The following is a 25,226-nucleotide window of genomic DNA, read 5'->3' on the forward strand; positions in this document are numbered from 1 at the left end:
TGTGGTAAAGATGGTAGCATTACCCAAATTAATTTATAGGTAAACGACAAACCCAATAATAATATCAGTGGCAAATCCTAGAGCAGTGTTGGTGAAGACTTGGCATGCCCGCAGAGCCAGCATTCAGGAAGATGCTATGATCTCCCTCTTCCCATCCCCAAGGACATTTTCTGCATGTCCCACCCCTTTGTGCAGCTGTCAAAAGGAGTTTGCTCTGTAATGAGGGGAGCACCAGTTTTCACAAAAAGCTTGAAGTTGCAGTTTGGGTACCTGAACTTGAAAACCTTTGCCAACACTGCCTTAGAGAACTTGCTTGTTGGTCTGTATTTTTGGAGATTAAATCATATCAATCTATTCCATTGTCTTGTATCAAAATCTGAAGTTTGCCATTTTCCAGTTAAAAGAATACCTCTTGTTTTCCATAATCTTTTAAAGAATGCTGCTAGTGGTCCAGTAATCACATCTGCCAGATCTTTTACTAACTAGCCTATAAACAGTTCTTTTATTCTTGGTCTATACCTGAACTCTTCAAGGACAACTTAGTATTCACTTGTCATTTCCCTATTTATCTTGTGTCAACCTTCTATTAGCCATTTCAGTCCTAAACCAAAAAATTCTCCTTTGTACTAGGTAATTAATACTTTTTACTCTTTATTAGAGATCTGTAAGTACTTTCCCCACCTTCAGTTCCGTTCTTACCCTCCACTCAGAATCCAGTAGTTTTGACCTTCCATATGAATCATGTTATTATTTTTTGCCTAGTTCTTTGGAGTATGCACTTGGTATTTTTATAACAAGCCCAACTGTTGCCTATCCATTTCTTCCTTATCTAAATTTTTGAAGTTGATTTTTTTGTTGTTGTTCCTAAGTATAAGGACTTTACGCTGATCTCTGTTTTATTCAGTTTTACCTAATTCTCCAGCCTCTTAGCTATAGCTCTCTTCATTCTTTTTGTCACCTGCAAATTTGATGAACATTTGTGCTTCTCTAAGTCATTACACAAGTGGATCTGTGATGCCATTGATGTCCCTGTTCCCTCTAATGTAGATCTCTGCTCATCCAGTTCAACCCTTATCCTTCTTCTCTGATAAGTTTATCACTAGAGGCCTTCTTCACTTTCTCTTAATATTGTCTAAAGCAAGAGTTCTGAACCTTTTTGTGTCATGGTGAATGTTCAGAATGATATTAATGGAGCAGGTAAAATACATGGGATGACAAAAGAAATTAATTATACTGAAGTATATTTATCAAAAAATAGTTCATTGTTGATTCCTCAATTTTTATTGATAAGATCAATTGATTATCCTTCAATCTTATTTGCTTATATATTTCTTTCATGGTGTAGTAGCATTGTATATTAAGATGTACTCAACTGAGTAAATCTAGATAGGACCCAGAAGGAGGAGGAATGATGGAGAGGTTTTGAATAAAGGTCAATAAAAAGAGAAATAGAACTGATTTTGCCATTGGAGCGGAAATAAGTGAAAAAGTTTGGGAAATTTGGATTGGAACATGAGATAGATATTTTGAGGACTTTGGTTTTCCTAAAAATCTACTAATTTTCTGTTAAAAGCAAAGAAGCTAAATCTTTTTGCCCTATCTTAATTTCATTCTTTAAAAGATAGAAAAGTAAATTCTATTTTAGAGCTAGAATGAGTGGAAATGGTGTGTGAGCCTTGTGAGAAAATGATTGTTTCATCCTAAAGTTTGCAATAGAGAAAGTTATAAATGCCATATCATAGGATCAAAGAACAAACAGGACTGTTGCTTTGGCTGGATAGGGTAATAATAAATGACAACAGAGAGAAGGCAGATTTGCTGAATTTTTACATTTGTTTCCATTTCCTCTGCAAGGGAGAATTACTTTTGCCCCGGGAATGACAAAATAAAAATGACTAATAGAGAGTTTATACTGAAAGAGAAGTGAAGAGATAGTTAGAAATTACTCTTGAAGTCACTTAGCCCTGTGAAAATACTTAGCTATCAGAAGAACAGAAACCCTTCCGTACACCCTACACCCATCAGATTGGCAAAGATGACACATGATGGAGGAAAGGAATATATTAATACTCTGGGTAGAACTGTGAATTGCTCATCATTCTCTAAAGAAATTTGGAATTATGCCCTCAAAAGTTAGTAAGTTTTGCATACCCAGCTTTTTAACAACTACCTGATGTCTACTCCAAAAAGATAAATTAAAAAGGTAAGGGATCCATATGTACAATATTTATATGTATTTATTTGTATGTACAATATAAATATTTATAGAAGCTCTTAGTGGAAAAAAACCCAGGAAATTAAAATTGTGTCCATCTAGTGGGCATTGGCCAATCAAATTATGTTACATAAGTGTAGTGGAATATTATCACATCTTAACAAATTAGGAAATGGACAGTTTTGATGGAAACTGAAGACTTTTGTGAACTAATGCAGAGTGAAGTGAGCAAAACTAAGGGAAGAGTTGATACTCTGTAAAAAAAAATTATCAAGTTAAACAACTCTGAAAGACCTTAGAACTTTGATCAATGCAGTAGTAGCCCACAATTTCAAATGACTGAGAATGGAGCATGCTACACATTTACCTCCTGCCAGAAAGATGATAGGCCTGAAAGGCAGAATGAGAAAGACATTTTTAGACATGACCAATGTGGAAATTTGTTTTGTTTCACTATCCATATTTGTTGTGAAGCATATATATTTATTGAGGGAGCTAGATATTTTGGCAGAGCAAGATACAGATTTGTAGTCAGAAAGACCTGAATTCATATCTTCCTCAGATACTTACAAGCTCCGTGACCCTGGAAAGTTACTCAGTTTCCTTATCTGTAAAATGAGGGTAATAACAGTACCTACATTCCAGGGCTGTGTATCAAATGACATAATAATTGTAAAATATTTAGCATACACAGGAAGCTCTCTATATAAATATTAGTTGCTATCTTCATTATTATTATTGTTTCATTTTAGGTACATGTGAGTGATGGGGAAAAACCCAAATACCTGTTAATCAAAAAAAAATTTTAATATAAGAGAAATTCTGCTTGTCAGTATTCTAGAAGGTATTATAGCTAGTGGAAAGTATAGCTATTTTAGAATCAGATGACCTGGGATAAAACCTTAACTATCTTGTTATATAACTCATTTAATCTCTGTACCTTAGTGTCTTCATCTGTAAATTGTAGGATTTATCCTAGATTACCTCTAGGATATATAAGTGTTCCAGAGGTATGCTCTTTGAACTATCTAAGCAAAATCAGTACTGATCATAATAACAAATATGTTTTTGTTACATGTTTGTTATATGTTTGTTACATACAAATCCAATCCATCAAGAATTAAGTGCCTTGTGTGCCATATACATGAAGTAGAATATTATTGTGCCATAAGAAATGGTATGTGATGGATTTTAAAACATGAGACATATATAAAATGATACTGAGTTTTTAAAAAAGCATAACCACCAGAATAATATAGATACTGACTATATTTGTAAAAATAAAAACAATAGCAAGAAACCTGAAAAATAAACAGAATATTTCAATTGGCTTCACCTACATAAACAGGATGACTTTCTTTTTTCAAAATTTTTAAGTTAATATATAATTTTAAAATAAACTAATAGATGCCTATAAACAGATGTATAGTTGTTTGAATCACTTTTTCCTTTTTCTTTGTTACTTGTGTTGTTTTGGTTTCCTATATTTTTAATTTTTTGTGTCCTTCACTATACAATGAAATTGATTTGGGAAGGACAAAGGAATTATTGGTTTTCTAGAAATAATTTCCAAACATCATGAATTCTGTTAATAGGCTATGATTTTATCCATATAATGGCAGCTTAAATCAATAAAGTTTCCATAAGTAAAACAAAATCTGCAAAATCAAATATATAAAAATACCAGGTAATTTTAGGGGACAGGAAAAGAGTAGGAATCTGGAGATACATTGGATGCTTTTGAGTTGGCTTATAAAATTTAAAGCTGATTAATTATTGATTCTGAGTGCAGTTCATTCTTTTGAACTTTACAAATATTTTACAAATAACTGTGTCCTAGGCATCTGCATGAAATGCAATACGGAAGTAGCAGATAAGTCTGGTTTTCGTGGAGCATAAGATATATGAAATGTGGAGTATGGTGAGCTGAAGGTACTTAAACATAAAATGCCTTTCAGAAGTTGGGGCTTTTATTGAAAAATAGCTCTGGACCCTGGTATGACTATGTCTTTACTTGTGGAGTAGGAGATGACTCCAGTAAGCAGGATGAAAAAGTAGTGGGGCTGAGTAAATTGTGCATTTGTCATGAATAGAGAAGAAAGATGGTTATTCAGTATTTATTGAATACCTACTGTATGTAATACCACATATTGGGGTCATATAAGTCAAATAAGACATACAAATAGCTACTGCAGCAAGTAACATGATAATTGATATAGGCCAAATACCATAGGAGTAGAGTTTAAAAAGGACATTTTAGATGTGAAATGATCAGGAAATACTGTGGAGATGGCATTTGAGCTCAGTCTTGAAGAAATAATTTAAAGAGAAACATAGAGTGGGACATCCTAGCTAGATCCAAGGACACAGGGCTAGGAAAATCACAGTACATATTTAGATAGGTATCATGGTCCAGCAGAAAGAATGGTGGATTTGGATTCACAAAACCTAGGTAGATGTCACAGCTCTTAGATACCTAGGCCCTGTTCTAACCACTAAGGGTCACAAATACAAGGAAAGAATAACTCCTGCTCTCAAGAAGCTTATATATAGTACAATGGGATAAAAGACATATAAAACTAAAAGCAGTAGGGGTTTGGGGAGAAGGCAGCTTTTAAGGGGAAGTCAGAGGTATGAGGGAAGCCTGGCTGGGGTCCTTTCTGCAATAGTGGTTTCTACAAAGTAGCCACCAATCAGGAATCTATGCCTGTTTCTTCAGGAGAGAGAGCCAAAGAGGAAGAGGGAATGTGAAGTAATTGATCTAGAAGGAATTGTAGTTCAGTAGAAAGTGTGCTTTTTTTGGAATCAGAGGACTTGACGTATAAGTCATGAATGATATGAAGTAGGGTTAAGGCCCTTCCTGAAAAAGTGATACATTTGAGGGAGAAACCAAGAAAGAGAGTGGACTTTCAGTGTGGATATTTCCCAGCTGAAGAGAGATTTCCTTCACCAGCATCCCTGATTTATAAACCCAAAATCATAAAGCTGTTACAATTTTTCAGCATTATAACCAAATATTCCAGTTATTCCCACTCTTACAAGTTAAATATCCACAGCTTACTCTTTGAAGGTAATTTTTTGTGGGAATGATGGGCTTGTCTAGGCTTTGAGAGTTTTCTCCTTCTCTTAGGGGTTCCTTTCCAGGTTGATATAACTGTCTTCAGCAGGTATGACTACAGAAGAAAAGTAGCCATGAGCAACTTAGCCTATAGACTCAGTGGCTCTGCCCCACCAGTCCCATGTTAGCAGGACTGACCTCTAGATCCACAGTAGCCATACCTTGTCCCCAGACTCATCCCCTGACACCTACACACCTAAGAAGCTCTTCTACTTACTAACTCAATGACCTTGCGTATGTAACTTAACCTTTCTGGACCAGTTTCTCCAACTATGTTGAGGGATAATGGAAAGAGTATTGGCTCTAGAGTCAGAGGAATTCATACCCTATTTCTGACACTGCCTGTATGACCAAGAGCACGACAGTTACCCATCAATATGCCTCAGTTTTCTTTTTTGTAAAATAAGGGAAGTTGGACTAGATTTCCTCCGAAGTCCCTTCCAGCTCTAAATTGACAATATTGAAATTATGAGTTCTTCAGTAACAAGCCAAGGAAATTGCATACTGGAAAAATAGTAGAGGTTGATTGTTTTTGCAGAAGAATGATCTGATCAGAGCTGTACATTAGGAAAGTTGGTGCATCAACATAGTTTTGGTCACACAAAAACAGATAAAGATTTAAGTTTATGTAACATTTCTTAAAATTATTGTTGAAACTTAGGTCCATAGAATTAGATGTCCAATCTTGCATTTATCTTCATAGTTATTTACTCAGAAAACCAAAATTTACAGTTATAAGTTGCACATAAAGGGTTTGTTTTAAATATTTTAAGGATATTGTTATATTTTTAAAAATTACCAAATTGAGTAACCTTTAAAATGTGTATATTTAAAAGCAAAGAATAGGGAACTACCTACATTGTTCAAAATAAAATAAAATTTGTAAATTAAACTCAGCTCTAAAAATGATTTATCTAACTTAAATGCAAACTTGAAGACTTTTGAATTCTATTCCTGCAGAGAATGATATGATTTTGGTGACATAAAATACAAAATTACATTTCTCAGGAACCACAATCATTCCTTAAAATTATGTTTCCTTGAAATAACTGGAAATTATTTTTCTTCATGAAGACCCTCTGTTTTCAAGAACATCAGCTTAGCATCTGCCATTTATGACAAGAAAATGTTTGCCTTCTAATTTGTCTATCATTTTAGAAAAAAAAATTACTCACTATTTTTCTTAAAGAAGAACTTAACAATTTAATAGGTTCCATAGGTTTTATTTAAACATTTCTTATTGGAAGAAATGCCAGAAATAAAGATTAATAAGTAACTTCTTTGATCCTAATCGTAACAATAATAGCAATAATAAAAAGAAATCCTTCCAAACCCATAAGAAAATATATCATGCTTCTTTTCCCCTCCCACCTTAATGTCTTACTATTTAAAAATTGCATTTTTCTAGGAACTTTTTAACAAGTATCTTCAATCTCTATAGCACTTAAATTCTTGACTGATAATTTCAACATAAAACTATAGACTAAATGTATAATCAAAAATTAACCTGTAGTATTGGGCTGTTTTGGCATTAATTACCAAGGCTTATTAGAAGATGTTAAGGATTAAAAATAACATACTTCTGCCCTAAAATACTGCTTAGAATTAAAGGCAGCCTTCTGATTACTCCAACTTATAAATATGGATTCGAAATGTATATATTTCATTTTTCAAGAGCTTTTTTCCCCCTATTTTTTCTTTATGATGGTCACTTTTAAAGCTATGAAGACTAGCACTGACTCAGTTATAATTGGCTAAAGGGAAGAACCACTTTTAAAAATAAAAATTGACTACTTCCTCTTTCCTGTATTTGTGGTGTCCAAGAGAATTCCTTTTTAAATATTTGTTCACTGGAGAGCATATGTTATATCGTTCTTAGCTAGTGATGTGGGGATACAGGAAAAGTAAATATTAGAGTGAATTGCATAGATAAGTGTGGACCATTAACCAACACTATACATCTAATCCTTTTATTATTAGTAGCTCTCATTATAAAATCACAATCAGAAATTTTAGCTAGTATTCCGTGGAAAGCTCAGGCATTTGCTCTCCCTTAAGGAATACTTCATAAAGAAGGTGATTGAAAGTGAAAACATTTTTGTTTTCCTGCTCTTTTTCTTATAGAGCTCTTGTTCTTTCCATTTTTTGGAAGTATTTGTAACATTTTTGGAATTTGAAGAAATTTACAAAGTTAAAATATTCCCATGTTTAAATTTATATTTCCAAAATCACTTTTCTTCCTGATTGATGGGAAGAGAATCTGTTTCATGGGCATTTTCATTTTTATTTATTTTTATTTTTTAAAGGATTCTCTGCCTTTTCATTGGCTCTTTTATAGTCTAATTTATGGATTGGGACTCTAGAAAATAAGTTGAATTTTTTTATAGTTGCTTATATAGGCAAGATAATTTATTTAAAATAGTGACTCTGTGAAGAGAGGTTTCACATGACTATTACTGAAATGGTTTTTTAAATTAGTATGTATTTTGTATCAAGTTATCAAAGCACTAAGCCATCCTGCCCTAGAAGTTTGTGGCTTATGATTCCACTGCTTGTGCCCAGTGTCTGGATATGCTGACTGCCTTCCCTAGATGGCATCCCCTTTTTCATCTGTTTCATAAAGCTTGTGCTGCTACCCTGTTACTTATTCTCTGTCTTGTCATTTTGTTTGCTGATAAAAATTATAATTGGTTTGATTTTATATTTCCTTCTTGTTTTTACTAGTGGATCGTATCGTGGGTCTGGATCAAGTCACTGGCATGACAGAGACTGCTTTCGGATCAGCATATAAAACCAAAAAGGGCATGTTTCGTACTGTTGGGCAACTATACAAAGAATCTCTCACTAAACTGATGGCCACCCTTCGAAATACAAACCCTAATTTTGTTCGATGCATCATTCCCAATCATGAGAAGAGGGTAAGTACTAAACAAAACATTATATTCTGTTCCAAATAATAAGAATTTTTTATTGTGGTCAATCTTTTTTATAATTTTGTTTGTGTTATTTTACAAAGGACAACTTTTAAACTATTGTTTACTTGATTAGGCTGGAAAGCTGGATCCTCATCTAGTTCTCGATCAGCTCCGTTGCAATGGTGTCCTAGAAGGGATTAGAATCTGTCGACAGGGATTCCCGAACCGGATAGTATTTCAGGAATTCAGACAGAGGTACCAGGATTGAGACTTCTTTACATATGCTCCTAACTGAAAACATGATGGCAGTTCCTAGGAAATAGTGAGAGCAACAGTTAAATAGGATTCTTCCTATTTTTACCACGCACTGGAGAATGATACTTAATGGGAACAAGCATCAGTGTGTTGTCTAAAAAGAAATACTTCAGTTAATTAGTACAAACTTATTGAAAGTTTATAATATTCAAAATCCTGTTATATTTGATGTGCAGGATGCATAAGTGGTTGAGATGTAGTCCCTGCCCCCAAACATATGACTGGCAGAGACAAGACATAATATGTATGAAGAGAATTAATTTAAAATATGCGTTCAATGAGGTAACTCTTTATCAGTAAGATAAACTTTTATTTTCTCTAATCTTTAAGTTTTTCCTTTAAATATAAGGAGGAAAAGTGGGTCAGAACATAAAATGGAAATGAAGAGAACAGTGAAGAGCCACAAAATGATCTAAAGAAGAGTAGGGATTATTATAAAGAGAATTCCGAAGTTAGGATAGTACAATGGGCAGAACTGATTCAGGCAAGTACCTTATTAGTTTAGTTTCAGAGTTGAAACAGTGAACAGTTATCAAAAAGATACTCACCAAGGACATGGCAACATTTAGCTCTGGTAGACAGGTCTTCCTCTTGTGTCCATATGGAAACACGTTTGATCCACAATTCAAGGTGTGGTGACTGTTTTTTGCACAGTTTCCATCATACCTGAAATACCTAGACTCCATGTGGGTAGACCTTTTTTGGCCACACCCCTGGGCACATGAGGCTTGGTATTTCTCTGTATTTCTTATACATGAAATGATACAACAATACCACTTGAAATTATTATAAGGATTAAATAATATTAAAAATATGTAAAAGGACTTTGTATATCATTAAATAAAGTTACTTCTACTTTATGGGTTCATTTCCCCTAATTTTATTGTCTTACTCAAAGAAAGGACAGTTTAGGGCCTTTTAGGCCAGGTAGGATTAAATTATAGAGCCGTGTTGGCAAAACCAAGCCATGGGTGCTAGGTGGCACAGAGGAGGCTGCCCTATTCCCTCTCTCCACAGTGCCTGAGGACATTTTTTGCATGCCCCACCACTCTGTCCAACTGTTTAATGTGGGCACTTCCTCTCTCCGCTATCTGAGGTAATGCGGAGGGCTCACAAGCAGCTTGAAGTTTCATTTTGGGTATACAGTCTCAAAAATGTTCACCAACACTGCTCTAGGGGGATATATTAGGGATGTTGTAGCTATCATCTTTAGAGTTGAGGATAGGAAGAATAAATGTGGTCTTTTTTTCTTTTTTTTTTTTTTTTTTATCAGTCAACAAGCATTTATTCAGTACTTCCTGTGTGCTAGGTTCTGGGAATACAAAGATACCAGCCTCTAATCTTAATGAACTCTTAATTCCACTGCAGGGATAGGAGGAGAACACAATGCATATATTATAAATTTGTTATAAATTTGTAGTGGGGAATTTGTCAACTCTACCAAATATAATATTCATACTTTAGTTGCCAATAGATGAAAATAGATGCATGATAAAAATTTATTTTGAGATTTCTTTGCTCTGTACCTTCCTTATAGATATGAGATTCTAACTCCAAATGCTATTCCAAAAGGCTTTATGGATGGCAAACAAGCTTGTGAACGAATGGTAGGTTTTCCTTCACTTTTAAGTTGATACTTAGTGTTGTACATTATTATTAGTAGCAGAAATTAAAGCAGTTTTTTTTTACTCCTAGATCCGAGCCCTAGAATTAGACCCTAATTTGTACAGAATTGGTCAGAGCAAAATATTCTTCAGAGCTGGAGTTCTGGCCCACTTGGAGGAAGAAAGAGATTTAAAGATTACAGACATCATCATCTTTTTCCAGGCTGTTTGTAGAGGGTACTTAGCTAGAAAGTAAGTCGATGTGGAATATTAATAATTGGCATTTATATTGCACTGTAAACTCAGCATATGTACTACTTTCTTCTAAAGGCCTCTCCTAATTACCTCTTATTAGTCTCTACTTTTATCCTCACCTCTATCATCAGCAAACCACAGTGCATTTATTTTTTGTATTTCATATATATATATATTTGACTGCCAAATTGTTGTGTGCTCCCTAATTGAATGAGATTCTTTTTTTTTATTTTAATTTTGAATATTTTCCCATAGTTACATATTTTATGTTCTTTCCCTCTCCTCCAATACCCCCTAACCCCCCTTAGCTGATTCCACTGGGTTTTACATGTATCATTGATCAAGACCTAATTCCATATTATTGATAGTTGGACTAAAGTTATCGTTTAGTATCTACATCCCCAATCATTTCCCCATCAGCCCATGTGTTCAAGCAATTGTTTTTCTTCTGTATTTCTCCTCCCACAGTTCTTCCTCTGAATGTGGCTAGTTTTCTTTCTCATAAGTCCTTCAGCCTTGCTCTGGATCCTTGTATTGCTGCTAGTAGAGAAGTCCATTATTGAACATGAAATTCTTATGGGCAGAGACTGCCCAGTCTCCCTTATGCTCACAGTGCCTGGCACATTGTGGGTACTCTCTTAGACTGATAGACATATTCAAATCCCTATACTAAAAATTAGGGAAATATAAAGATTAGTATAACATGGTCCCTGCCCTCATAGTGCTTAAAATCTTCAGTATGATAGCAGTAAGTGTATTTTGCAGTGTTCTAATAAAAATTGATGCTCAAAATATTTATTGAGAGGGTACTATGTATAATCCTGTGCTACATGCTAAAAGTATAGCACAAGATCTCTGTTCTCAGGAAACTTGAAGAATTTAATGAATAAGAAAGTCAAAATGCATTTTTTTTTTTTAATTTTTTTTTTTTTTTTAAATTTTAAACCCTTAACTTCTGTGTATTGACTTATAGGTGGAAGAGTGGTAAGGGTAGGCAATGGGGGTCAAGTGACTTGCCCAGGGTCACACAGCTGGGAAGTGTCTGAGGCCAGATTTGAACCTAGGACCTCCCGTCTCTAGGCCTGGCTCTCAATCCACTGAGCTACCCAGCTGCCCCCAAAATGCATTTTAAAAATACTTAGTATGTGCTAAGCACTGAGGATACAAAAGTGAAAATGAAATTATTTCTGCCCTCAGGGAGATTTAGTCTACAAGAAAAGATCACATGCACATAAATTAAGTATATACAAAACAAATCCATGACAATTTGAAAAAAAGTCATACATAAAATGGCATTTGAGCTGAGCTTTGAAAGAAATTAGGGATTTTAAAAGACAGAATTTTTGGCATGAGGGTCAATTTGTGCATGCAGGGAATGGGAGATTGATTGTTGTGTGGGAGGAACAACAAGAAGGCCAGTTTGACTAGGCTATGTGTCATAGTGAATAGTGTATAATAACTTTGGAAAGGTAGATTGGAGCCAGATTGTGAAGAGTTCTAATTATGAGGGAATGGCATCATCAGACCTTTGTTTTAGGAAAATACCCTTTTCAACTATATTGGGAGATTAGAATGGAGAAAGTCTTGAGGCAATAAATAGGCTCTTGCAATAATCCAGGTGAGAGGCAGTATGGGTGTAGTAGCCATATGAGTAAAAGAAAGGAATGGAGAGGAGAGATGTTATGTAGGTAAAGTGGATGGCATCCATCAAATAAAGTGGTTGGGCTAGATAATGTCTGGAGTTGTTTCCAACCCTAGATCTATGAGTGTCTAGGAGGGAAGGAATACGATGATCTAAACTAAAAAAGGAAATTGTGGGAAAAAGTATGATCATGAAAAATAATCCCAAAAGAAGACTTAGCATGGCATGGGAAGCAAATGGCCTCAAAAGGGAAAAAGAGGGAAACAAAGGGTGTCAACATTATGTGCCAGGATGTTAGGAAGAGAAGGGAGGTTATTGTGATAGAGAAGGGAATCATCAGGACAGAGACCTTCATTAGTAGATATGGGAAGTGGGGAGTTTATTAATGAGTTCTCATTTATCTAACAATTTCCAATACCTATGCAATACAAGATTTCAGGAGCATTGAATGAAAAGTTAGAGCTCCATATGTAGATTTTGAATCTACAAGAATAGATTCTAAAGAAGAAAATAAACAGATCATCTTGGGCAAATATACATATTTATGGGATGTGAGAAGGAAGAGCAGGAATCAGAAGAAAGTGAAGGAATAGCCAGGGTAATTTTAAGTACATAAGGATGTAAAACCATAGTAGGAGGAGAGTTTGAAGAACAACAGTGTACAATACTGAAAGGAGGTTGAAGGGAAAACAAGAAAAGACAGTTGAATTCAGCAATTAAGAAATCAGAACTGCCCTTTTAAGAGTGTTGTTTCAGGAGCATGCACTAGAAGTGGAAGACAGATAAAGCTCTAGCTTTAGGAGATGAGTGGGGATCATGAGGAAATCAAGACAAATGGAAATGAAACCCCTTTTTCCAGAAGTTTCATACATGTTTAAACTAAGAAAAAATTGCACAATGGCTAGAAAGGACATTATGGTCAAGGAAAAATTTTCAGAATAATGTAATAAACGTGTGCTTTTTTTTAAAGAAAAAGTAAAAAATTTGCTCGAAAGAGAAAAGATAAATTGAAAGGCAAGGTACTCTAAAGAGTGGCAGAAAATGATACTAAGAAAATATGAAAAGAGAAAAAAATACATCTTCAAAAAGAATAGGTACAAGGTTCCAGGTTAAGATGGAGGCAGAGTAAAAAGCAGCTGCTTGACTTCTCCTAACCCACGCATATAGGACTCCTAAAGAAGACATAAAACCAAATCCAGAGGAAAGAAGGGACCCCACAACAGGGCGCAGCATCGGAGGTATGTGGAAACCGGGCATTTCCATGCTATAAAGGGGTGAAACAGCTCCCACGAAAACACAAGTGGAGCAACCCCCTCCCCCACCCCACACCACCTACAGCGCCAAAGCCAGCGCACGGGAGTCAGAGCAGGTTTGGGGCACCCATTGGGTCATTTGCAGCTCACCAGGGCTTGTTTCTGGGAGCAGCAAGACTTGGGACCCCCTGAGAGGCTGAGGAACTCGCGGACTCTGAGCACAGACCCTGAGCACAGACCCCGAGCCCTGGCCCAGGCGAGGGGGCTGACACAGGCGCAGGCTGAGGCACGGATTAAAGCGCGGACTGGGGCGCCGAGGAAGGGGCTGATTCTGAGTGCAGGAGTGGACCTTGAGTGGGGACCCAGTGCAGAGAGGTGCTTGACTACGGAAGCAGCTCCCTGAGACTGTTAAAGGAGCTTCAGGCAGAAGAACGAGCAAGGAGACCACCAGGAGGCTTGTCCCAAAACAACTAGACCTGAGATCTCAGGAATCTCTAAAGAGCCGCAAACAGATCCTGGGCGCGAGCATAAAGCTGAGAGGGAACTCAGCTTACAATGGCAAGCCAGAATTATCAGGAAAACCAGAAGAGAAAGATGAAGAAGAAAAAACCTTTAACACTTGACAACTTTTACACAGAAAAAATCCAGACAACAGAGGAAACAGCAGAGGAGAACAAACAATCCAAACCTTCCCAAAACAATGAAAATGGCTCACAAGGTTTTGAAGAGTTCAGATCTGAGATCATGAGAAAGATGGAAGAGATCTGGCAAGAAAATAACAGTTTAAAAGGCAGAATTTCACAATTGGAAAGTGAGCAAGTAAATCAAAGACCAGAAATGACCAGATTGAAAAGGAAAACCAGTCTCTAAAGGCTAGAATTGGGCAATTAGAAAAAGATGCCCCCCAAATCAAAAGAATTAATAAGCAAATTGGAGACCAAAATCAAACAGCTGGAAAACAGGTCAGACCAAACTGAAAAGGAAAATCAAAAGTTTATAGCAGAAAACCAGTCTCTAAAGACAAGAATTGGGCAAGAAGAAGCCAATGATCTATCAAGACAGTAAGAACAAATAAAACAAAGTCAAAAGACAGATAAAATAGAAGGAAACATGAAATATCTCAATGAGAAACTGATAGATCAAGAAAACCGGTCTAGAAGAGACAATCTGAAAATCATTGGTCTTCCTGAAAAAGCAGACATTAATAGAAATTTGGACTCCATACTAAAAGAAATTATTTAGCAAAATTGCCCTGCAGTTCTTCAAGAGGGCAATATAGACATTGAAAGGATCCATAGATCACCCTCTACACTAGACACTGAAAAGACAACCCCCAGGAATATAATAGCCAAATTCAAGAGCTTCCAACTAAAAGAAAAAATTTTACAAGAAGCCAGAAAGAGACAATTCAGATATCAAGGAGCACCAATCAGGATCACACAAGATCCGGCAGCCTCCACACTAAAAGACCGTAAGGCTTGGAATATGATATTCAGAAAGGCAAGAGAACTGGGTTTACAACCAAGGATCACCTACCCATCAAAACTGACTATATTCTTCTAGGGGAAAGTTTGGGCATTCAACAAGATAAAAAATTTCCAAGCATTTGCACAGAAAAGACCAGGACTAAATGGAAAGTTTGATATCCAACCACAAAAATGAAGAGAAACATGAAAAGGTAAATAAGAAACAGAAGGGAAAATAAGAAAACTCATTTTTTAAATTTGCCTCTTTAAGGGCTTCAATAAGATCTAATTGGTACTCCTATGTGGGGAAATGTTATGTATAATTCTCTGTAGTGAACTCTGCTCACCATTATAGCATTCACTATTATAATAATTAGAAGAATTATTCATAGGGAGAGGTTGGAATACTAAATGGTCTAAGATAATATGGGTGGGAAGGAAAGAGGGGGATGAATAGTAGAGGACACCAAGAGAATCTTGCATGAATAAGAAAAATAGGCTATTCTATTACACACAAAGAGGGCATGGGAAGGAGAAGGGATGAATACTATTATAAGAAGGAGAGGAAGAGAGCATTAAGGGGTAATATTTACACCTTACTCTCAGTGTAATTAACCCTGAGAGGGAAGAATAGTTATATCCATTGGGATATAAAACTCTTATCTAACCCTACTGAGAAAGTCAGAAGGGATAAACCAAGGGGAGCAGGGGAGCAGGGAGGTCAAAAAAGGAAGGGGAGAAGAAGGGGGAGGCAATTCATTAGGCATTTAAAAATAAAAATAGGGGAATAATAAGGGAGGGGGTAGAAAGGGAAGTTAATCAAGGGAGGGGATAAGGGATACCAGCTTAAAGCAAACCACTGGTTTAAAAGGAAATAGTTTAAGAAGAAGGGGTAGGAATAGGGGAGGACACGAAAATGTCAGCGAATGCACAACTGATAATTATAACTCTGAATGTGAATGGGATGAACTCGCTCATAAAACGGAAGCAAATAGCAGAGTGGATTAGAAACCAAAATCCTACCATATGTTGTCTACAAGAAACACATATGAGGCGGGTGGACATACACAAGTTTAAGGTTCAGGGCTTGAGCAAAATCTTTTGGGCATCAAATGAGAAAAAGAAGGCAGGAGTGGCTATTGTGATTTCTGACAAAGCCAAAGTAAAAATAGATATGATTAAAAGAGACAGGGATTAAAGGCGGTATAAACAATGAGGAAATAACACTGCTCAATATGTATGCAGCAAGTGGTACAGCATCCAAATTCATAAAGGAGAAACTGGCAGAGCTCAAGAAGGAAATAGATAGTAAAACCATACTAGTGGGAGATCTAAATATTCCTCTTTCAGATCTAGATAAATCAAACCAAAAAATAAATAAGAAAGAGGTAAGAGAGGTGAATGAAGGCCTAGAAAAATTAGATTTAATTGATACATGGAGAAAAATAAATAGGGACAAAATGGAATACACCTTCTTTTCAGCTGCATGTGGCACATTCACAAAGGTTGACCTTGTAATAGGGCATAGAAACATTGCAAACAAATGCAAAAGAGCAGAAATGAAAAATGTAACTTTCTCAGATCATAATGCAATAAAAATAATAATCAGTAAGGGCACCTGAACAGGCAAGTCAAAAATGAAGGGGAAATTAAGGCAATCATTAAAAACTATTTCACCCAATTATATGGCAATAAATATAGCAATCTAAGAGATATGGTTGAATATTTACAAAAATATTAATTGCCTAGATTAACAGCAGAAGAAATAGAATACCTAAATAATCCCTTATCAGAAAAAGAAATTGAACAAGCCATCAAAGAACACCCTAAGAAAAAATCACCAGGGCCTGATGGATTCACAAGTGAATTCTATCAGACATTCAAAGAACAACTAATCCCAATACTACACAAATTATTTGATATAATAAGCAAAGGAGTCCTACCAAATTCCTTTTATGAAACAAATATGGTACTGATTCTAAAGCCAGGTAGACCAAAAACAGAGAAAGAAAACTACAGGCCAATCTCCCTAATGAACATAGATGCAAAAATCCTAAATAGAATACTAGCAAAGAGACTCCAGCAAGTGATCAAGAGGATCATCCACCATGATCAGGTGGGATTTATACGAGGAATGCAAGGATGGTTCAACATTAGGAAAACCATCCACATGATTGACCATATCAACAAACTAACAAACAAAAATCACATGATTATCTCAATAGATGCTGAAAAAGCCTTTGACAAAATATAGCACCCATTGGGGTAGCTGGGTAGCTCAGTGGAGTGAGAGTCAGGCCTAGAGACAGGAGGTCCTAGGTTCAAACCCGGCCTCAGCCACTTCCCAGCTGTGTGACCCTGGGCAAGTCACTTGACCCCCCCTTGCCCACCCTTACCAATCTTCCACCTATGAGACAATATACCGAAGTACAAGGGTTTAAAAAAAAAAAAAAAAGAAAAAAATATAGCACCCATTCCTATTGAAAACACTGGAAAGTATAGGAATAGAAGGTCCTTTCCTAAAAACAATAAACAGTATATACCTAAAACCAACAACAAGCATCATATGCAATGGGGATAAAGTAGAAGCCTTTCCAATAAGATCAGGAGTGAAATAAGGATGCCCATTATCACCTCTATTATTCAACATAGTACTAGAAACACTAGCAGTTGCAATTAGAGAAGAAAAAAAAGTTGAGGGTAACAAAATAGGCAAGGAGGAGACTAAGCTTTCAGTCTTTGCAGATGACATGATGGTTTACTTAAAAAATCCTAGAGAATCAACTAAGAAGCTTGTAGAAATAATCAACATCTTTAGCAAAGTTGCAGGATACAAAATAAATGCACATAAATCATCAGCATTTCTATATATTTCCAACACATCACAGCAGCAAGAGGTAGAAAGAGAAACACCATTTAAAATCACCCTAGATAACATAAAATACTTAGGAATCTATCTACCAAAACAAACACAGGAATTATATGAAAACAACTACAAAACACTTTCCAAACGAATTAACTAGATCTAAACAATTGGAAAAACATTGATTGCTCATGGGTAGGACGAGCTAACATAATAAAAATGACAATTCTACCCAAATTAATTTACCTATTTAGTGCCATACCTATCAAACTACCGAAAAACTATAACAAAGTTCATTTGGAATAACAAAAGATCAAGAATATCAAGGGAAATAATGAAAAAAATGTGAAGGAAGGGGGCCTAGCAGTACCAGATATTAAACTATACTATAAAGCAGCGGTCATCAAAACGGTATGGTAAGAGTCAGAAGGGAGGATCAGTGGAATAGACTTGGGGTAAGTGACGTCAGCAAGACAGTATATAATAAACCTAAAGAGCCCAATTTTGGGGACAAAAATCCACTATTTGACAAAAACTGTTGGGAAATTTGGAAAACAATATGGGAGAGATTAGGTTTAGATCAACATCTCACACCCTATACCAAGGTAAATTCGAATGGGTGAATGACTTGAATATAAAGAGGGAAACTATAAATAAGTTAAGTGAACACAGAATAGTATACTTGTCAGATCTCTGGGAAAGGAAAGATTTTAAAACCAAGCAAGAGTTAGAGAAAATTACAAAATGTAAAATAAATGGTTTTGATTATATAAAACTAAAAAGCTTTTGTCCAAACCAAAACAATGTAGCCAAGATCAGAAGGGAAACATCAAACTGGGAAAAAATCTTTATAACAAAAAAACTCTGACAGGGGCCTAATTACTCAAATATATAAAGAGTTAAATCAATTGTATAAAAAATCAAGCCATTCCCCAATTGATAAATGGGCAAGAGACATGAATAGGCAATTCTCAGGTAAAGAAACCAAAACTATCAATAAGCCCATAAGAAAGTGTTCTAAATCTCTAATAATTAGAGAAATGCAAATCAAAACAACTCTGAGGTATCACCTCACACCTAGCAGATTGGCTAAAATGAAGGAAGGGGAGAGTAATGAATGCTGGAGGGGATGTGGCAAAATTGGGACATTAATGCATTGCTGGTGGAGCTGTGAACTGATTCAACCATTCTGGATTTGGATCTATGCTCAAAGGGCTATAAGAGAATGCCTGCCCTTTGATCCAGCCATACCATTGTTGGGATTGTACCCCAAAGAGATCATAGATAGACTTGCACGAAAATATTTATAGCTGCGCTTTTTGTGGTGGCAAAAAACTGGAAAATGAGCGCATGCCCTTCAATTGGGGAATGGCTGAACAAATTGTGGTATGTGCTGGTGATGGAATACTATTGTGCTAAAAGGAATAACAAACTGGTGGAATTCCTTGTCAATTGGAAAGACCTCCAGGAACTGATGCAGAGTGAAAGGAGCAGAGCCAGAAGAACACTGTACACAGAGACTGATATACTGTGGTAAATGAATGTACTGGACTTCTGTACTAGCAGCAGTGCAATGACCCAGGACTATTCTGAGGGATTTATGGAAAAGAATGCTACCCACATTCAGAGGAAGGACTGCAGGAGAGGAAACACAGAAGAAAATCAACTGCTTGAATACATGGGTTGATGAGGACATGATTGGGTATTGAAAGTACCACACCAATGCAACTATCAACAATTTGGAAATAGGTCTTGATTAATGACACATGTTAAAACCAGTGGAAAGGCATATCAGCCAGGGGAGGGGGGAGATCGGGGGGTGAAGGGGAAAGTAAGAGCATAAATCATGCAACCATGTTAAGTTTTCTAAAATATAAATATTAATAAATGTTTAAAATAAAAAAAATTGAAAAAAAGAATAGATACACATAATTCTAAAAGTAGTAATTACTCAGGTATATTTTGACATAGATAACACAAGAAAGCTTCTCAGTAACATTCAGAAGTAGGGAGGTTTGAGTAATAACATGGAGAACAATTGAAATGACATGTGTTTGAATGCAATTTTAAAATTCATTTATTCCATAAAGAAGGCATTACTTAGGCAAAAGAACAGGCCCAGATAAAGGTTGACTATATCTATGCCGGTGTAGTAATCAAGGTTCCCCATTCTAAGGCTATGTATATTGCATAGAAGCCAAAATATTTGGCTAACTGGAATGCCCTTTTCTCTTACCACATTTGCTAAAAAAATTTACTTATATACACATTTATTATCATATTGTTTATTTCAGAAAACCTTGGTCATTCTAAAAGCTATTCTTTTTGCCCAATAATTATCACAAGTATACATCTTTCTTTTTATTTTGGTTTTTAGGGCCTTTGCCAAGAAACAGCAACAACTGAGTGCCCTGAAAGTCTTGCAGCGTAATTGTGCAGCTTATCTGAAATTACGACATTGGCAGTGGTGGCGAGTCTTTACTAAGGTGCGTTGCCCGCATGTTTTTGAATAGCAGTATAATTAACTAATAGAACTTGGAAAACAAAAGATACCATTAAACTTATTTCTGATTTTGCTGCAGGTGAAGCCTCTACTACAAGTTACCCGCCAGGAGGAGGAGCTTCAAGCAAAGGATGAAGAGCTATTGAAAGTTAAGGAGAAACAGACAAAGGTAGAAGAAGAGCTTGAGGAAATGGAAAGGAAACATCAACAGGTAAGATCATTGACAACTTGAAACCCTTCTATTGCTATTAATTAATGAGAGTTAACCTGGTGTTATTGGGAAACTCAAGGTAAAATGCCATTGACTATTAAATGGTTTTCCCTATCCTTATTTAAAATGTAAGCATTATGTTATATTAATAAACACTGATATGAGCTCCCTCAGAGCTTTAAAATCTGTAAGAAATAGCTATGTTCAATGTTTTATTTCATTCCACGTGTTTTATAACAGAATTTCAAGGCAGTTAGACTGTGATGTGCCATTTTACCTGGCTTTTCTTCTGAACTTATCCCTACACTAAAAAAGCAAAATCTACTCCTTTCTCTCTCTCTCTTTTTTTTTTTTTTAGATTTAAATATTTTATTATTTTAGAGAGATTTTCCATGGTCGCATGATTCTTGCTTTTACTCCCTCACTCTCCCCCAAATATCCAAAACACATTTCCAATGGTTATAACATGTGTGATCAATCAAGACTCATTTACATATTATTGGTATGGTCCTTTAGTGTCTACATCCCGACCATGTCCACATCAACCCATGTGTTCAAGCGGTTGTTTTTCTTTTGTGTTTCCACTCCTGTAGTTCTTCCTCTGAATGTGGGTAGCATTCTTTACCATAAGTCCCTCAGAATTGTCCTGGGTCATTGTATTGCTGCCAATACAGAAGTCCATTACATTCTACTTCTTTTTAATCTACTTCTTTTTAATCTCTGTTCACAAAAAACAAAACAAACAAACAAAAAAAAAACACCTGTAACTGCAGGAGTCTACCTTCTACAGGTCCAGGGGTCCCTTGAAGAAGGATGACCGTGTCAGCAAAATGAGATGAGAGACAGTCAGAGTTTTAGCTGGGCATCACAGAGACTGCTCTGATCAGACTCAGGTTGCCTTTATTTGTATACGCTTTAAAGATTATACATATGGTTGTTTTGGGATTTCATTTTCAACATACATCTTTTCTTGGAGATAATGAATAAGTTATACATTACCTTTGTTACTAACATCTTTTCATTCTCCAGTAACTTTCAATATTTTTCAAAGGTACGTTTGACATATTTCCTAGGCTGTGGGATTAACAAACCAGTCCACTGGAGTGGGACGTACATGGAACGCAATTTCTCTATTTTTCATCCATTGTCCTCTCTATTTTAACATCCTGATTCGGGGAAACTTGTCATTTCTGGTTTCCCATTATGTAAGCTTCTGTGTATGAGAATGGAAAATCTAAGTGTAATTTTGTTGGGGGTTTATACCTAAGAGGGTCCATCTACAACCCCTTATCCAAGTAGGTGCATAGGGGTCCTCAGTAGATTGGGACACCTGCAGGTATTTGATTCTCACCTATGCCATTTGCATAACCAGGAAAAGTCTTTAACATTAGATCACTTTCTGCAAGGTTGTTAAGAAGTGAGTTTAGGGGAATTTCTGTATCATTCATTACATGTAAAGGTGGGATTTTCCTGGGAATATATAGAGGCTCTAGTAACAGCCTTCAGCTGTTCTTCTGTATTTCCCTGGGGTTGAGTAAGGTTATTGATCATTACAATTCCAATAACAGAGTGTATTAGTAAGAGAGGGGTCACATGGGGGAGTCTGAGTGGGTATTTCCATCCTTCCTGAGGGCTGCTTTGCAGTCCTCACATTCCACCTGTGACCATGTCAAACAGCGTGGATTTGATGGATCCCAGAACATAGCCATTAGCCTTCATTGAATTGTGCCTAATCTGTAGTCAAGCTAGCACCAATCAACTTTTTTGTATCTTTCCCGAGCATAACAAAAAAGGGGGCTAGAACTATTAAAGCATTTTTCAATTTGTTATTTCCTCACTATCCAAAATAGTAGAACCTAGTATGAAGATAATCTTGTTATTTATAACATAGAGTTGTGTTTTCTTAAGGGATCAAAATTTCAGTTTTCTTATTTCTAGGAGAAATGTTTTATGCTTTAACAATGCTGTTTTTGACTTTTGTTCAAACTAGTTAATGACGACTAATGACTTCCAGATCAGTAACCACTCATTACCTGTTGGTTATAATATAGTAGGTTCCATTTTTAAAATGTTGTTTGGTGGTCAACATTTCTAGCATCTTTCAACTCTTTTCTTCAAGGTAATATTCATCATAATATATAGAAGTGAGGTTTCTGAGTGATCTGTAAGCATTTGTCCTTGTTAGCTTTCTTAAAGAACTATATTCCTAAAAACAGTTGGTGATAGTGAATTCTATCCATAAATTTCTTTGACATGAAGTTTCAGGACTGTTATAGTCCTCTCTAATGAGTGTTTTGGGTGGATATATGACATTTCATTAGGCATTTCTCTATGTGTTCAGCTTTTAGAGGAGAAGAACATTCTTGCTGAGCAATTGCAAGCAGAAACAGAGCTCTTTGCTGAAGCTGAGGAGATGCGAGCTCGTCTCGCTGCAAAAAAACAGGAACTAGAAGAAATTCTTCATGACCTAGAGTCAAGGGTTGAAGAAGAGGAAGAACGAAACCAAGTGCTCCAAAATGAAAAGAAAAAAATGCAAGGACACATTCAGGTATCTGCAATTGTTTCTTTGAAGGGTTGCAAGACTCAAAAGAGATCATCTCTATGAAAGGATTTTGAAGGCTTGGGATAGTACAAACTACAAGATTTTTATAATTAATTCTCTGCAAGCTCCCTGGCTTGCCCCACAATTTCTCTAAAATTTCTTCCAAAAGAGCATAGGCTCCTTCAGAGTTGGGACTCCTAGCTTTTTGTTTTTGATCTCTTGGTATCACAAAGTCGGTGTTTAATGATCATTTGTTGAATTAAGTTACATTATATATCCTCTTGGCTTGGCCTGAACTTCTTTAGCTACATATAACATGCACCATACTGAAAGCCTGGTTTTAGTAGACCCCTCCATCAGAGTGAAAGGGAAACCTTGAGGTTTTCCAAGTGCCTTCATTGAATGAAAGGAAATTGCAGATATAGGTGGGGATTAAGGGGTGGGAGAGAGATAGGGAGAGATTAGTTAAATTCAATTAATTACATTTAAACTTATAAATTCAACAATAGTGATGTTTTTAAATATGCCTTCAAAAGTTATTTCTTCTCTTCTTTTCAATAACAGTCAACAGTATTTCGTTTACAGTATAAATCTGTATTTTGCATTCTTAAGTCATATTTTACCAATGCAAGATCACTTAGTATATCATAAATGAATGAATAAAAAGCAAACACTCTATGTGCCAAGCTCTGTGCTAAGCACTGAGGATACAGATGGAAAATAGTCCCCTGCTCTCTAGGAGCTCACAGTCTAATCAGTGAATAAAACACATGTAGGAGAATTTAGCTGCTGGGCATTGTTATGATTAAAAATGATGAGGGCCGAGATCAAAAGGAAGAATAGTATTTTAATAAAAGCCATGCTGATAGAGATAAACTGACCACGCGCCTGTAAGAAACCTATTCCATCCTCACCTCAGCCATTTACCTTTCCTCTCTCCGCACGCTCAGGTAGCTAAAGAGGAAGTTCAAAGTCACTTCCCCCCTATTTAAAACAGTTCCTCACCTTGAATACGTAATCCAAAAAAGGAAACCCATGAAACCCGTTGGACCACGGGAAATGTAGTTTTAAGGACCCCCACAGGTCCACAGAAATTTGTCAAACACTATATTGAGGTTCAATCCTTCCAAATAGAACCCCAGGTGATTTTAACTAACACATTACCCCCCTGTGATCCTTTGGGAGATAAATCTCCCCAATGGATCAGGAAAATATAATCAAATTAGAGTTTACAATAATTTAGAGATAAAAGGGAGAAAGAACAAAACCAATGTTCGGTACATTGACAAAAAACCATTAAGGGGTAGTCCCCCTTTCTGGCATAAACTGTCCATTCAAAATAAATGCATCCAACCCCATAGTTCAGATCAATTGCGCCCCAAAGTTCAAATTGGATCTTCATGATCCAGTGAAGGCTGTTCAGGCATCTTTTGGTGCCTCCACCAAACAGGTTTGTCGTCTGGATTCTGGGGAGATGGCAAAATCCTTATCTTGAAATTACTTTCAAAGAATTTAAACTTTACATTATAGATTACAAAACATACATTTTCTTCTGAGAATTAACATTACCCCCCTGAGGTTACTTCTAAAGGAGTAAAAATTGACTTGCAATATAGATTATAGTTCAGACATTATGATTATAAAAACTTAACACACACCCCCCTGAGGAAAATTTTAAATGACACATAACTCCCCTGAAAAGGTCAGCCAAGGATGCATGGCTAAGTGAGTCACGGGGGTGCATGAAATCAATTGGCAAAAGAAATAATAAAAAAAAATAAAAGGAATAAAATTCAAAAAAAAGGGAGAAAAAATTAACTTGTGAATGGAATGTAAAATGTGCAAAAAAAAATGTAAGGAAAATAAACTTAGGCCTTTGAACCAAGGCCTAATTAAATTGATTTAAGCAGTTTGCAATTACCCATTCAGGGCCAGGACTACAGAAAAATTGCCATTTACTCTATATATAGAGAGGAATAAGGGAAATACCTTTCTTTGATCCGATTTTTCCCTGCACCTTCTTAGGGAATGAGCCATTAAATGATAGCCAATCTTAGGTGCTTCACTAGGAATTTAAGTTGAGGGGACCCATGTCCTCTAAAGTTTTAGAAAAGACTGGGACTCCAGGACTCAAACCCCAATTTCCAAGCCCTGAAGTATTGGCATAGAACTCTGCAATCCATGCATATCTTTTAGTCAAGTCTCTGACCATGTGGCTCTGCACTTCTCCTGGAATCAGAGAGGCATTAAATCACAATCCCATAGTCTCAAGGCTCTTCAGGTGTTTGCATGAAGCTTATATCACAAGAGAGGGGTGTGGGGGG

At 36.1% G+C, this 25,226-nt stretch overlaps 1 protein-coding gene across 1 annotated transcript in view; it reads left to right on the top strand.

Moving 5' to 3' along the window:
- Window positions 1-25,226, top strand: part of MYH10 (myosin heavy chain 10) — a 186,428-nt gene that overhangs the window by 121,197 nt on the left and 40,005 nt on the right. The window contains exons 17-23 of the mRNA XM_044675221.1: window positions 8,058-8,251; window positions 8,382-8,503; window positions 10,101-10,170; window positions 10,259-10,419; window positions 20,024-20,132; window positions 20,229-20,360; window positions 22,702-22,908. Of these exons, the coding sequence (XP_044531156.1) occupies window positions 8,058-8,251; window positions 8,382-8,503; window positions 10,101-10,170; window positions 10,259-10,419; window positions 20,024-20,132; window positions 20,229-20,360; window positions 22,702-22,908 (995 nt within the window). The remainder of the gene's footprint in view (window positions 1-8,057; window positions 8,252-8,381; window positions 8,504-10,100; window positions 10,171-10,258; window positions 10,420-20,023; window positions 20,133-20,228; window positions 20,361-22,701; window positions 22,909-25,226) is intronic.

Source organism: Gracilinanus agilis, chromosome 4 (genome assembly GCF_016433145.1).
Source record: "Gracilinanus agilis isolate LMUSP501 chromosome 4, AgileGrace, whole genome shotgun sequence".
Classification (NCBI taxonomy): domain Eukaryota; kingdom Metazoa; phylum Chordata; class Mammalia; order Didelphimorphia; family Didelphidae; genus Gracilinanus; species Gracilinanus agilis.